This window comes from Apodemus sylvaticus, chromosome 15 (genome assembly GCF_947179515.1).
Source record: "Apodemus sylvaticus chromosome 15, mApoSyl1.1, whole genome shotgun sequence".
Classification (NCBI taxonomy): domain Eukaryota; kingdom Metazoa; phylum Chordata; class Mammalia; order Rodentia; family Muridae; genus Apodemus; species Apodemus sylvaticus.
The window spans coordinates 81,298,355-81,311,634 of NC_067486.1; the positions used below are offsets into that span (position 1 = coordinate 81,298,355).

At 37.3% G+C, this 13,280-nt stretch overlaps 1 protein-coding gene across 1 annotated transcript; it reads left to right on the forward strand.

Moving 5' to 3' along the window:
- Positions 1 to 12,122: 12,122 nt before the first annotated feature.
- LOC127665854 (olfactory receptor 2AJ1-like) lies at positions 12,123 to 13,067 on the forward strand. Its single transcript, XM_052158454.1, has one exon. The coding sequence runs from the start codon at positions 12,123 to 12,125 to the stop codon at positions 13,065 to 13,067; it is 945 nt and encodes a 314-aa protein (XP_052014414.1).
- Positions 13,068 to 13,280: the final 213 nt, after the last annotated feature.

The window sequence follows — 13,280 nt, forward strand, 5'->3', positions numbered from 1 at the left end:
GGTATTAGCTTTAATTTCTTTCAGATGTTTGTATTTTATTTAAGATAGTAGAATTTTTTAACAAAATTTATGATTGTTCTACATTTTGTGTCTTGGGATTCATCTCTGTAATTCTCATATAAGACCACTTCAATTAGACTGGTGGATTTTGTAGGACACATACCATCTTGGCTTTTTATATGTCTTGTTTCTGTAATGAGACCTGATTTTACTTTGTGTGCCTGATGTGCGATTATAGGCTGCTCCTGTTGAGTAGAACTTTGGATTTTGTTGTTAATCAAGTTTTATTAATTTTATATTATGTGTGAAAGTTTCTTGGTCTACCCTCCAGATGAGTTTGTATTGGAGTATGGGAAAAATGGCTGGATCTGCTTGGGGGTAGTTTGCAGACTGTGCTATCTGAACCTTACCTTAGAGTGTAAGGATGACATGAATGCACCAGGGCATTGGGGACTTACCTCACTTTCCTGACACCCACATTATGATCAGGCTATACCTGAGAGATAAGGATATACAGGCAAATCAGATTCTAGAGCTCACCAGGTTGGGCTAACACACAAATATGTATGCCAGATGAATCCTGGAGTTTGGGTGTGGTACAACCTCTTTAATATCCCAAAACAGGCCTCAACAGATATTAGAAGATTGAAATAATCCCATGTATCCTATCTGATCACCATGGACTAAGGGTAGTCTTTAAAAACAACAGAACCAACAAAAATCCCACATATACATAGAAGGTGAACAACTCTCTTCTCAATGATAACTTGTTCAGAAAGGAAATAAAGAAATTAAAGACATTCTGTAATTTAATGAAAATGAAGGCACAGCATACCCAAACTTATGGGATGCAATGAAAGCAGTGTTACGAGGAAAACTCATAGCTCTCACTGCCTCCAAAAAGATATCAGAGAAAGCATACACTAGCAGCTTGACAGCACACCTGAAATTTCTAGAACAAAAAGTAGTAAATACACCCAAAAGGAGTAGATGGCAGGAAATAATCAAACTTAGGGCTGAAAACAACCAAGTAGAAACAAAAATAACTGTACTAAAATCAAGAAAACCAGAAGCTGGTTCTGTGAGAAAATCAACAATATAGATAAACCTTTAGCAAAACTAACCTGAGGGCACAGAGGCAGTATCCAAATTAACAAAATGAGAAATGAAAAGGGAGATATAACAACAGAAACTGAGGAAATTAAAAAAAAAACCCTCATACCCTACTCCAAAAGGCTATACTCAACAAAATTGGAAAATCTGAATTTAATGAACATCTTTCTAGACAGTTACCAGGTACTAAACTTCAATCAGGATCAGATAAGGTATCTAAACATTCCTATAACCCCTAAGAAATAGAAGCAGTCAATAAAGTTTTCCAAACCACAAAAGCCCAGGACAAGATGCTTTAATGCAGTACTCTATCAGACTGTCAAGAAAGACCTAATACCAATACTCTTCAAACAACTCCAGAAAATAGAAGCAGAAGAAATACTCCCAAATTCATTCAATGAAGTGATAATTATGCTTATATTTAAACCACATAAAACCCAACACAGAAAGAGAAACTCAATTAAATTTCTCTTATGAATATCAATTCAAAAATATTCAATTAAATTCCCATAAACTGAATTTATGAACACTTCAAAACAATCATTCATCATGATCAAATAGGATTCATCCCAGGGATGCAGAGATTATTCAATATATGGAGTTGCATCCATATAATCCACTATGTAAACAAACCCAAAGGAAATAAAACACACGATCATCTCATTAGATCATGAGAAATGATATGACAAAATTCAACACCCCTTCATGGTAAAAGTCTTGGAAAGATCAGTAATCAAGGCCCATACATAAACATTGTAAAAGCAATATACAGCAAACCAGTAGCCAACATCAAACTAAATGAAGAGAAACGTGATCAATCCCACTAAAACCAGGGACTAGACAAGGTTACCCACTCTCTCCATATTTATTCAGTATAGTAATTGAAGTTCTAGCTAGAGTGATCAGACAACAAAAGGAGATCCAAGGGATGCAAATTGGAAAGGAAGAAGTCAAAATATCACTATTTGCTGATGATATGATAGTATACTAAAGTGATGACAAAAATTTCACCAGAGTACTCCCAAACCTGATAAACAATTTCAGCAAAGTGAGTGGATATAATATTAACTCAATTAAATCAGTAGCCTTCTCCCACTCAAAGGATAAACAGGCTGAGAAAGAAAGTAGGTAGAACACAGCCTTCACAATAGTCACAATGAATACAAAATATCTTGGAGTGACTCTAACCAAGCACATAAAAGATCTGTATGAAAATAACTTCAAGTTTCTGAAGAAAGAAATTGAAGATCTCAGAAGATGGAAATATCTCCCATGCTCCTGTATTGGTAAGATAAATATAGCAAATATGGCCATCTTGACAAATGTAATCTACAGATTCAATGCAATCCCAATCGAACTTTTAAAGAAATTCTTCATAGAGTTAGAAAGAACAATTTTCTTAGCCATTCTGACTGGTGTAAGGTGAAATCTCAGGATTGTTTTGATTTGCATTTCCCTAATAACTAATGAAGTTGAGCATTTTTTTAAGATGTTTCTCCGCCATCCGAAGTTCTTCAGGTGAGAATCCTTTGTTTAACTCTGTACCCCATTTTTTAATAGGGTTGTTTGGTTTTCTGGAGTCTAATTTCTTGAGTTCTTTATATATATGGGATATTAGCCCTCTATCTGATGTAGGATTGGTGAAGATCTTTTCCCAATTTGTTGGTTGCCGATTTGTCCTTTTGATGGTGTCCTTTGCCTTACGGAAACTTTGTAATTTTATGAGGTCCCATTTGTCAATTCTTGATCTTAGAGCATATGCTATAGATTAAAAATTCAGGAGACAGCAGGTGTTGGCGAGGATGTGGAGAAAGAGGAACACTCCTCCACTGCTGGTGGGGTTGTAAATTGGTACAACCACTCTGGAAATCAGTCGGGCGGTTCCTCCGAAAGTTGGGCACCTCACTTCCAGAAGATCCTGCTATACCACTCCTGGGCATATACCCAAAATATTCCCCAGCATGTAATAAGGATACATGTTCCACTATGTTCATAGCAGCCCTATTTATAATTGCCAGAAGTTGGAAAGAACCCAGGTGTCCCTCAACAGAAGAGTAGATACAAAAAATGTGGTATATATACACAATGGAGTACTATTCAGCCATTAGAAACAATGAATTCATGACATTCTTAGGCAAATGGATGGAGCTGGAGAACATCATACTAAGTGAGGTAACCCAGACTCAAAAGATGAATCATGGTATGCACTCACTAATAAGTGGATATTAACCTAGAAAACTGGAATACCAAAAACATAATCCACACATCAAATGAGGTACAAGAAGATCGGAGGAGTGGCCCCTTGTTCTGGAAAGACTCAGTGAAGCAGTATAGAGCAAAATCAGAACAGGGAAGTGGGAAGGGTTGGGTGGGAAAACAGGGGGAGGGAAGGGGACTGATGGGACTTTCGGAGAGTGGGGGTCCTGAAAAGGGGAAATCATTTGAAATGTAAATAAATATATCAATAAATTCAAAAAGAGCAATTTTCAAATTTATTTTCTTCATAGAGTTAGAAAGAGCAACAACAACAACAACAAAAAAAAAACCCAGGATAGTGAAAAATATTCTCTACAATAAATGAACTATTCTGAGGGAATCTCTATCCTTGACCTCAGTCTGTATTGCACAGCAATAGTGATGAAAACTGCATGATATTGGTACAGAGAGAGGCAGGTAGATCAAGAGAATAGAACTGAAGATCCAAAAATGAATCCACATACCTATGACCACTTAATTTTTGACCAAGGAGGGAAAACCATCAATTGGAAAAAAGACAGCATTTTCAATAAATGGTGTTGGTTCAACTGGTTGTCAGCATGAAAAGAATGTAAATCAATCCATTCTTAACTTCTTGTACAAAGTTCAGGTCCAAGTTGATCAAGAACCTTTTCATAAAACTGGATACGCTGAATCTAATAGAAGAGAAAGTGGGGAAAAGTCTAAAACCCATGGGAACAGGGGAAAAGTTCCTGAATAGAACACCAGTGGTTCTATGATCTAAGATCAAGAATCGACAAATGGTTGCTCAAAAAATTTCAAAGCTACTTTAATGCAAAAGACATGGTCAAAAGGACAAAATAGTAACTAACAGATTGGGAAAAGATCTTTACCAATCCTATACCCAATAGAGGGCTAATATCCAATATATTCAAAGAACTTAAGAAATTGAACTCCAGAAAACCAAATAACCCTATTAAAATGGTGTACAAAACTAAACAAAATATTGTCAACTGAGGAGTATCGAATGGCTGAGAAGTGTTCAACATCCTTAGTCATAAAGGAAATACAAATTAAAACAACCCTGAGATTCCACTTCATTAGAGTCAGAATGGCTAAGATCAAAAACTTTGGTGATGGTACGTGCTGTCAAGGATGTGGAGAAAAAGAAACAGTCCTCCATTGTTGGTGGGATTACAAGCTGGTACAACCCCTCTGGAAATCAGTCTGGCAGTTCCTCAGAAAATTGGAGTGGCCCCTGGTTCTGGAAAGACTCAGTGAAGCAGTATAGAGCAAAATCAGAACAGGGAAGTGGGAAGGGATGGGTGGGAGAACAGAGGGAGGGAAGGGGGTTTATGTGACTTTCGGGGAGTGGGGGACCAGAAAAGGGGAAATCATATACCCAAAAGATGCTCCAATTTTTAACAAGGACACACTATGTTATAGCAGACTTATTTATATTATCCAGAAGCTGGAAAGAATGCAGATATCTTTCATCAGAGGAATGGGTACAGAAAATGTGGTACATTTACACTATGGAGTTTTACTCAGTTATTAAAAACAATGACTTCATGAAATCCTTAGGCAAATTGACAGAAATAGAAAATATCATCCTGAGTGAGGTAACCCAGTCACAAAAGAACACACAAGGTGTGCACTCACTGATACATGGATCATAATACCCGTGAAGCAATTTACAGAATATATGAAACTCAAGAAGGAAGACAAAAGTGTTGATGCTTCAGTCCTTCTTAGAAGGGGGGGGGGACAAAATACTCTTGGAACATAAAAGGTGGGAGGAACTTGGGAGGAAGAGAGGATGGGGAGGGAAAAAAGAGGGGCAGGATCAGGTATGGGAGGAGATGGGGATGATATACAGTCAGGTATCTGAAGAGAGATGTATAGCAATGGGAAACAGGGAGCTGGGGGTAGCCATCAGCAAGTCTTAGATGGCAGGAAAGCAAGAGGCTCCCAGGACCCTACAGGGGTGATATTAGCTGAAATGCTCAAGAAAGTGGAGGAAGAACCTGTACAAATCTTATCCAGATGTTAGGCAATGCCCTAGGTGGGGAGATGGGTCTACACATTCATGTACAAATTTTTAACTCAAAATTGCTCCTGTCTAAAGGAACATATGGGGACACAGTGTGGAGCAGATACTGAGGGAAATGCCATCCAGAGACTGTCCCATTTGCAGATTCATCCCATATACAGACACCAAACCCAGGCATTATTGTTGATGCTAAGAAGTGGTTGCTGACAGAACCCTGATATAGCTGTTTCTAAGAGGCTATGCAAGAACCTGACAAATACAGATGTGGATGCTTGCAGCCAACAATTGGACTCAGCACAGGCACTCCAGTGGAGGAGGAAAGACAATAATATAGACCAACTGGAGCCCCAGAGCTCCCAGGAACTAAATCACCGACCAAAGTGTACACATGGTGGAACTCATGGCTCCAGCTGCATATGTAGCAGAGGATGGCCTTATTTAGCATCAATGGGAGTAGACACCCTTGGCCCTGTGAAGGCTCGATGCCCCAGTGTAGGAGAATGAGAGGTTGTGAGGTGGGAGTGGGTGGGTGGAGGAGAACCCTCATAGAATCAGGGGCAGAGTGGGTGAGATAGTGGGCTTGCAGAGGGGAAACTGGGAAAGAATGTAACTTATGAGCATCTTACATTATTAAAATATTCACCAAAAATTAAAAAATAAAGGTGAAGATGAAATAAAAATCTTTATTAAAATAGGCCTTGAAAAATCGAAGCCTACACATGTTTTTATACATGTGATCTTATTTGTATTGTTCTTGCTTTTTTTCATTTACCCTAGCATCTTAAAAAATATTCACCCTAGCATCTTAAAAAATGCTCAACTTCATTGGTCATTAGGGAAATGCAAATCAAAACAACCCTGAGATTTCACCTTACACCAGTCAGAATGGCTAAGATTAAAAATTCCGGAGATAGCAGGTGTTGGAGAGGGTGCGGAGAAAGAGGAACACTCCTCCACTGCTGGTGGGGTTGCAAATTGGTACAACCACTCTGGAAAGCAGTCTGGCGGTTCCTCCGAAAACTGGGCACCTCACTTCCAGAAGATCCTGCTATACCACTCCTGGGCATATACCCAGAGGATTCCCCACCATGTAATAAGGATACATGCTCTACTATGTTCATAGCAGCCCTATTTATAATTGCCAGGTGCTGGAAAGAACCCAGGTATCCCTCAACAGAAGAGTGGATGCAAAAAATGTGGTATATCTACACAATGGAGTACTATTCAGCCATTAGAAACAATGAATTCATGAAATTCTTAGGCAAATGGATGGACCTAGAGAACATCATACTAAGTGAGGTAACCCAGACTCAAAAGATGAATCATGGTATGCACTCACTAATAAGTGGATATTAACCTAGAAACCTGGATTACCCAAAACATAATCTACACATCAAATGAGGTACAAGAAGAAAGGAAGAGTGGCCCCTTGTTCTGGAAAGACTCAGTGAAGCAGTATTCAGCAAAACCAGAGCGGGGAAGTAGGAAGGGGTGGGTGGGAGGACAGGGGGAGAGAAGGGGGCTTACGGGACTTTTTGGGAGTGGGGGGGCTAGGAAAGGGGAAATCATTTGAAATGTAAATAAAAAATATACCGAATAAAAAAATTTAAAAAAAAAGGAAAAAATAAATAAATAAATAAATAAATGAAAAAAATAATAAAGACTCCCCCCCCAAAAAAAGGAAGTAACCACAAAAAAAAAATTCACCCTAATCCTTATCACACACACATAGAAATAGATGCCTGGGTCATGGTGTCACTTCAATCCTGTGGAAATGTCCACAATAACACCTGGAAATAATGTTGCCCCATCTCTTTGGGCCTCCTGTTGTAATTTGACAAATGTAAGGTGTTAATAAATAATAGATGTTTGGAATTGTGCTTGAAGTTCTGAAATGCATGGAAAAGTTTATTCATAAGCATTATGACCAAACTAATAAAATTAATTATCAGAATGTTACATCTATTGATATATTTTGATTGTTACTTTTCGATGATATGATACTCAGACCCCTTTGTTTTACCACAAAGAATGCTATAGTACGCTGTGTTTTCCTCACACAGGCCATTTCTGCATATACAGTTGACTCCCAGGGGATCCAATTCTCAATGCTTTTCTATCAAAAGATGGCTGCTTTCTCTCCCAGATACCACACACCAAGAATTTCAAGGAGACTAAATGTCTTCCACATTTATCCATGTTCCGTCGTAATGATCCATGCCCAGTTTGAGTTGATCTGCAGTGATGCTGGATGTGAGGTACATTCCATCGTGTTTGTATGGGTATTATTAGTAACGTAAGCAGGTGATCGGAAGCCTGAATGAAGATGCTCCTTAAACTGCTGAATCTAGAGGATAAAGTGTGCTATATGGTAAATCAAGTATGGTCTGTTGTGGTAAGTAAGGGGGGCAGGAGGGAAGACTGCTGCGATGCATGGGCCAATTCACCTGTACCTGGATATACTGTGGTAATTCCCAGTCCCAGACTGCAGCAGTAAGTGAACTCATGTAAACACCTCACTTACTGACTGAGGAAGTCACAATTGTTCCTCCAGTCAAAAACTTCTCAACTTCAGAGAAGTAATTTATACATTCTTGATTGGCACCCACAGTGAAGAGTTTGGTGAAGCTGTGTAGCTCATCTGGACCTTTGAAGAAATGTTGGTGCCCATATGATAATGAAGATCTTTGATGCTGCCCTTAACATTGAGTTCTTTTCTTTGTCCATACTCCTTACTCCTTATTTGACCTGTAGGAGGCCTGAGATTGTTCACAAAATGTGTGATCACATTTGCCAATGTTACTTTATAAGGCTTATGATTAAAAGTTTAACGTGGTGACAGTCAGACTTACATCTTGACAGTTCTTATGCTTCAAAACCAGTCTGTTTTAAAACAATATCAATCTAATATGCTGTCAGGGTATAGATTTTATTCTTTTGAATGTTCAAAAATTAGTCATATATGGGTTGCACTGAAGATGTATTACAATAATTAGTTTGAAGAGTAAGAAACTTAGCTTATATCTTTCAGCCAAGTTTTCTCTAGGCACAGTGCTTGAGAAGGTGTGACCTGGGGCTCTCCTAATAATGCAGACACTCCACATCTAGTACTGACATGCTCTATTATTTAAGCACAGATATCATTAAGATTTTTATTCTCATCAGGCTCTTAGTCAATAATTTGTGTAATATCCTTCCATGTGTGAGACACATAAATGTTTATCAGCAAAACCTATTTTTTTCACTTTGCTAACTCTAGCCTGACTTTATATTACAGTTATGGGAATTTGCTAATTACATGATCAATATTTTGCATTTTTTCAATATTGAAAACAGCAACAAAGCCTTTTTCACTGCAACTTGTGGTGTTTGTTTGTTTTGTGCTAGAATAGATAAGTGAACCAGAGAATCCACAAAGTCATTTTCTAGATTCACTGATCACTTTCTCCTTTTTTTCAGCCACTTTTACTATATGGGAAATATCTTCTAGATACTGTAGCTCAGCCTTATCAGGTATTGTTTACACAGTAAGAAATTGTAGACATATGATTTCTGTAGTGAAACTTGTGTATAGGAGAGAAGTAAGGACATTTAGAACATTTTCCATTGCACAAAATGATGCCATTCTGAATCCATGAGCTCTAGAATCATAAAAGCCTTCTATCAAATCATGGCTTTTTGAGGGGAAAGTTATTAGAGGGGATTTAATGTAATAGCTCAGAAATCAGCATTATGGATTTGATGACACTGCAAAACATATGATTTTACTAAATCTGGTTGTCAGTAAAAAGTGTAGATACATGACAACTTTGCAGTGATTGCATGTGGTTAGAGTGTTGAAAGGACACACACACATGCACATGCACATACACACACGCACATGCGCGCACGTGCACACATGCACACACACACTCACACCAAACAAACAATCACGCAAATATGCAGGCAAAAAAACATTTGAAATGTAAATAAAAAATTATATCGAATAAAAAAAATAAAGTTTCCATAGATTGAAAAAAAAGAGGTATAAAAAAAAAGAAAAAAAAAGAAAAGTGGTTCACAACTGCCCCCCCCCAAAAAAAACAAAAAAAAAAAACAACAGTTGGTGAAAAATGAATTCGCAATCAGTTTCCTTGATGGCTCAGCAGTACCATTTTGTTTTTCTAAGCATATGTTCAAGTGTGTTTCTTAGTGAGAAGCTGCTCAGACATTCACACACACCATGTTAAATTCTTTCTCTTCTAGGGAGCCCACAAACCCATTTAACTATACAGGTTGTGATAATGTAATATAATTTCTCCTGGCTGGGTTTTATCTTGGGATCTTTATCCATAATATCCAAGACTTTCCCATTCTCTAACTTTTCCTCTCCCTTATATCCCCCTCCTATCTAAACTGCCTTAGAATACTGACAAATACAGAAATAACAATAGTTAGAACTTAGCAACTATAGAAGACAACTAACATAACAATTCTTGTAACAGTCTTACAAGAATTGTTGCTATTCTAGGCTCTGTTTTCCCTCTCTAGCATGTATTTAATATGTTTCATTTAGCAAGTATGGATATCATCTTGATTGAACTTCAGAGAAAATTTAATACAAATTCTCACACAGTTTTGTATCTGCTCTGTGTTTTGTTTACAGAGACAGAAACTATATTTTAGGATATTTTATTTGTCTTAAATTTTCTTATCTTGTCTTAAGACAGTGGAATATAGTTTATATAGCCATATTAAAACATATTTTTGAGCTCACAGCACTTCAATTCATAGTCAAGAAATTATCACATTTCATTTACCCACTCAATGTATCATCTACTAAAATTGAGTATACTTCAGTGTTTACTGACTGTTTAAATTCTAGTGTGTGAATTCGTAGGAACCAATAGTATTGGGAGTTAAACCCAGGATCATGTATACAATCTGTAAGCACTAATTATGTTGTTGTTCACATGCAAATTCTTAGTAACCAAGTCAAGTGAGATGTTTGAAGATTTTATGATTGAATTTACCAGTGGGTCATTTGTAGGTTCAAACAGTAAAATTGCTGCTTTCATATAAGTATGTAATTAAATGTAATATTCTCCACTATTTCCAAATCAAACACTTTATCAATAAGTATTCTTCTTAGAATTGAATGTATAGCAAAATCTATATTATTGAACAATGACTACTAGCTAAAAATGATAAGAGTTTGCATATTTTTCTAGAGAATACAGATAAGGTAGCAAAATGAAAATATAATCGAAGCAATTTTAATTTGTTGTACATATGGTATATTTTAAAAACTATCATAACTACTAAGTGGGGGAACAGTTAGAAAGGTTAGCAGATAACGGCATTTGTCACTTAAACCTGGTGAATTTAGTTTGATCCAAGGAACACATGTAAAATGGGAAGGAAACAATGCCAACACCATGCTACTGTCTATAAGGGAATGCCCAGGAGACCTCAGGCCTACATGAAGAGCTACAGGCAAGCAAGGAATGCTGAGAATGGGAGAAATAGTCTTTCACATGGAAGAGCACACTGGTTGGTTACTCAATACAAAATGTTCACTCTGAAGACAAACATAAAAGTACCCTATAGACTGAGCACATTGTACTTATTATCCCATATGCAACTACAGCTAATGAAAAATGAAACCATAGAGTTGGAAAAGAGCAAGGTGAAGCTTAAAGGTAGAACATGGCAGGGGAAAGTGATATACTAGAAAGCAAAAAGATAATTTTTAAAGCATGAGAAAAGATAATAGACTCTAAAGAACTGATCCACTGACCCCTTCATGTGTGTACATATCCATTCATACATACACACATTAGTAAATAAATAAAATGAAGGAAACTGATAGAAAATACTATAGAGCTTACATAGTTTATAAGTAGTTAATCTATAGCTGTGTCTAAAACTAGAAAGAAACTTCCAAGTGAACTTAGTGGAACATTGCTCCCTGATGAGGAATGCAAAGCATGACTCATTAAATGGATAAGAGCAATGGATTCTGTGTGTGACTACCAAGGTAAATATCAGCAAAGCCACGTGTGCAGGTTAGTTGTGTTAATAATGAACTATATAAGTTTAAGATTGTAAATAACTTTTCAGAAAAAAGAAATATTTTAGTTATATGTATAATTTCTGTCTCTACCACTGTTTTTGTCTCTGTCATCTTTGTGCCCCCCCCCCCGCCCCCATCAGTTCCCTTCATTGTGTTAAACTCAGCACAAAATGACCCACAAAATTCATGCTGCTGTTATTCTTCCTTTCTTTCATACCTGGAGCCCATTTTTTTTTTATTCAAGATTTCAAAGTGGAGCAGACTGTAAATTTTGAGCAGGACAGACTGGGTTTCAACTGTAATATACAATTAATTAATGAATGGTTTTTACAATGCCCAGGTTCTAGAGAGAGTCCCACCCAAAGGAAGCCTGAGAAGAGATTACACAGCATGTGCAGTTTGAAAGGTTTATTCAGGAAATGAATGGTCTTAAGTAAAGCATATGCAAGTAAGTGCAGTTACAAAATCTGAAATATAAAACATTCCATTCCAAATTAAATATTAAATTTTGTTAGAACAAAAAATATGTACTTGTATAACACATCTACTCTGAAACCCTCTATGAGGCACTTGATGGTGAATAGAAATTATGTATCACTCATTTTATCATGTAAACTTATAAGTCCAAGATTTAACAACTTTTTAATAATTAAATAACTACTCTTTGTAGGTAAAATAGGAAATATGATGGACCATGAGAACTACACTTTCAACAGTGACTTCATCCTCTTGGGACTGTTCTCTTCTTCAAAGACAAGCTTAGTTTTTTTCTCATTTATATTTTTCATTTTTATTATGTCTATAACAGAAAATACTCTTATGATCCTGTTAATCCACAGCGATTCTCGACTCCATACCCCAATGTATTTCCTGCTCAGCCATCTGTCCTTCATGGATATCTTGCACATTTCCAACATTGTTCCTAAAATGATCGCTGACTTTCTCTCAGGCAGCAGAACTATTTCCTTTGCAGGCTGTGTCTTCCAGACATTTCTGTCCCTCACCTTGCTAGGTGGTGAGTGCCTTCTCCTGGCAGCCATGTCCTATGATCGATATGTGGCCATCTGCCACCCACTTCGCTACCCTGTGCTGATGAAGGATAACTCCAGTGGGCTCCTGGCTGCAGGATCCTGGCTGGTGGGGATCCTCAACTCCGCAGTGCACACAGCTTTTGCACTTAATTTTCCCTTCTGCCACTCAAGGGCCATTGATCACTTTTTCTGTGAAATCCCTGCCATGTTGAAGTTGTCATGTACAGACACAACACACTATGAACGAGGAGTTTATGTGAGTGGCATTGTTTTTCTACTGATCCCATTTTCCATGATCTCTATATCTTATGTGCAAATTCTCCTCACTGTTTTCCAAATGCAGTCATCAGTGGCCCGACAAAAGTCCTTTTCCACCTGTTTGTTCCACATGGTTGTTGTTATAATGTACTATGGGCCATTCATTTTCACATATATGAGACCTCCCTCATACCACACTGCAGGGCAGGATAAGTTTCTGGCAATATTCTACACCATCCTGACACCCACACTTAACCCCATAATCTACAGCTTTCGGAATAAAGATGTCCTCATGGCTGTGAAAAACATAGTCCAAAGTAATTTTCTGAATAAAAAATGAATAGAAAATGCCTCATTTTTGTGTTTTATAAACTCACTTATTTTTTTTAGCTTGTTTCACACATTTACTTCAGAGTAATGTGTAATTGTACCCATCTCTGAATAGAGATGCCTATGGTAAAGTCTTGCTATGCTGTAGTAAGGCAATAATAGAGCATCATCTAAGAAGACTGAAAATTTGTTAATGTATGTATAGTACATATTGTGGAATTCA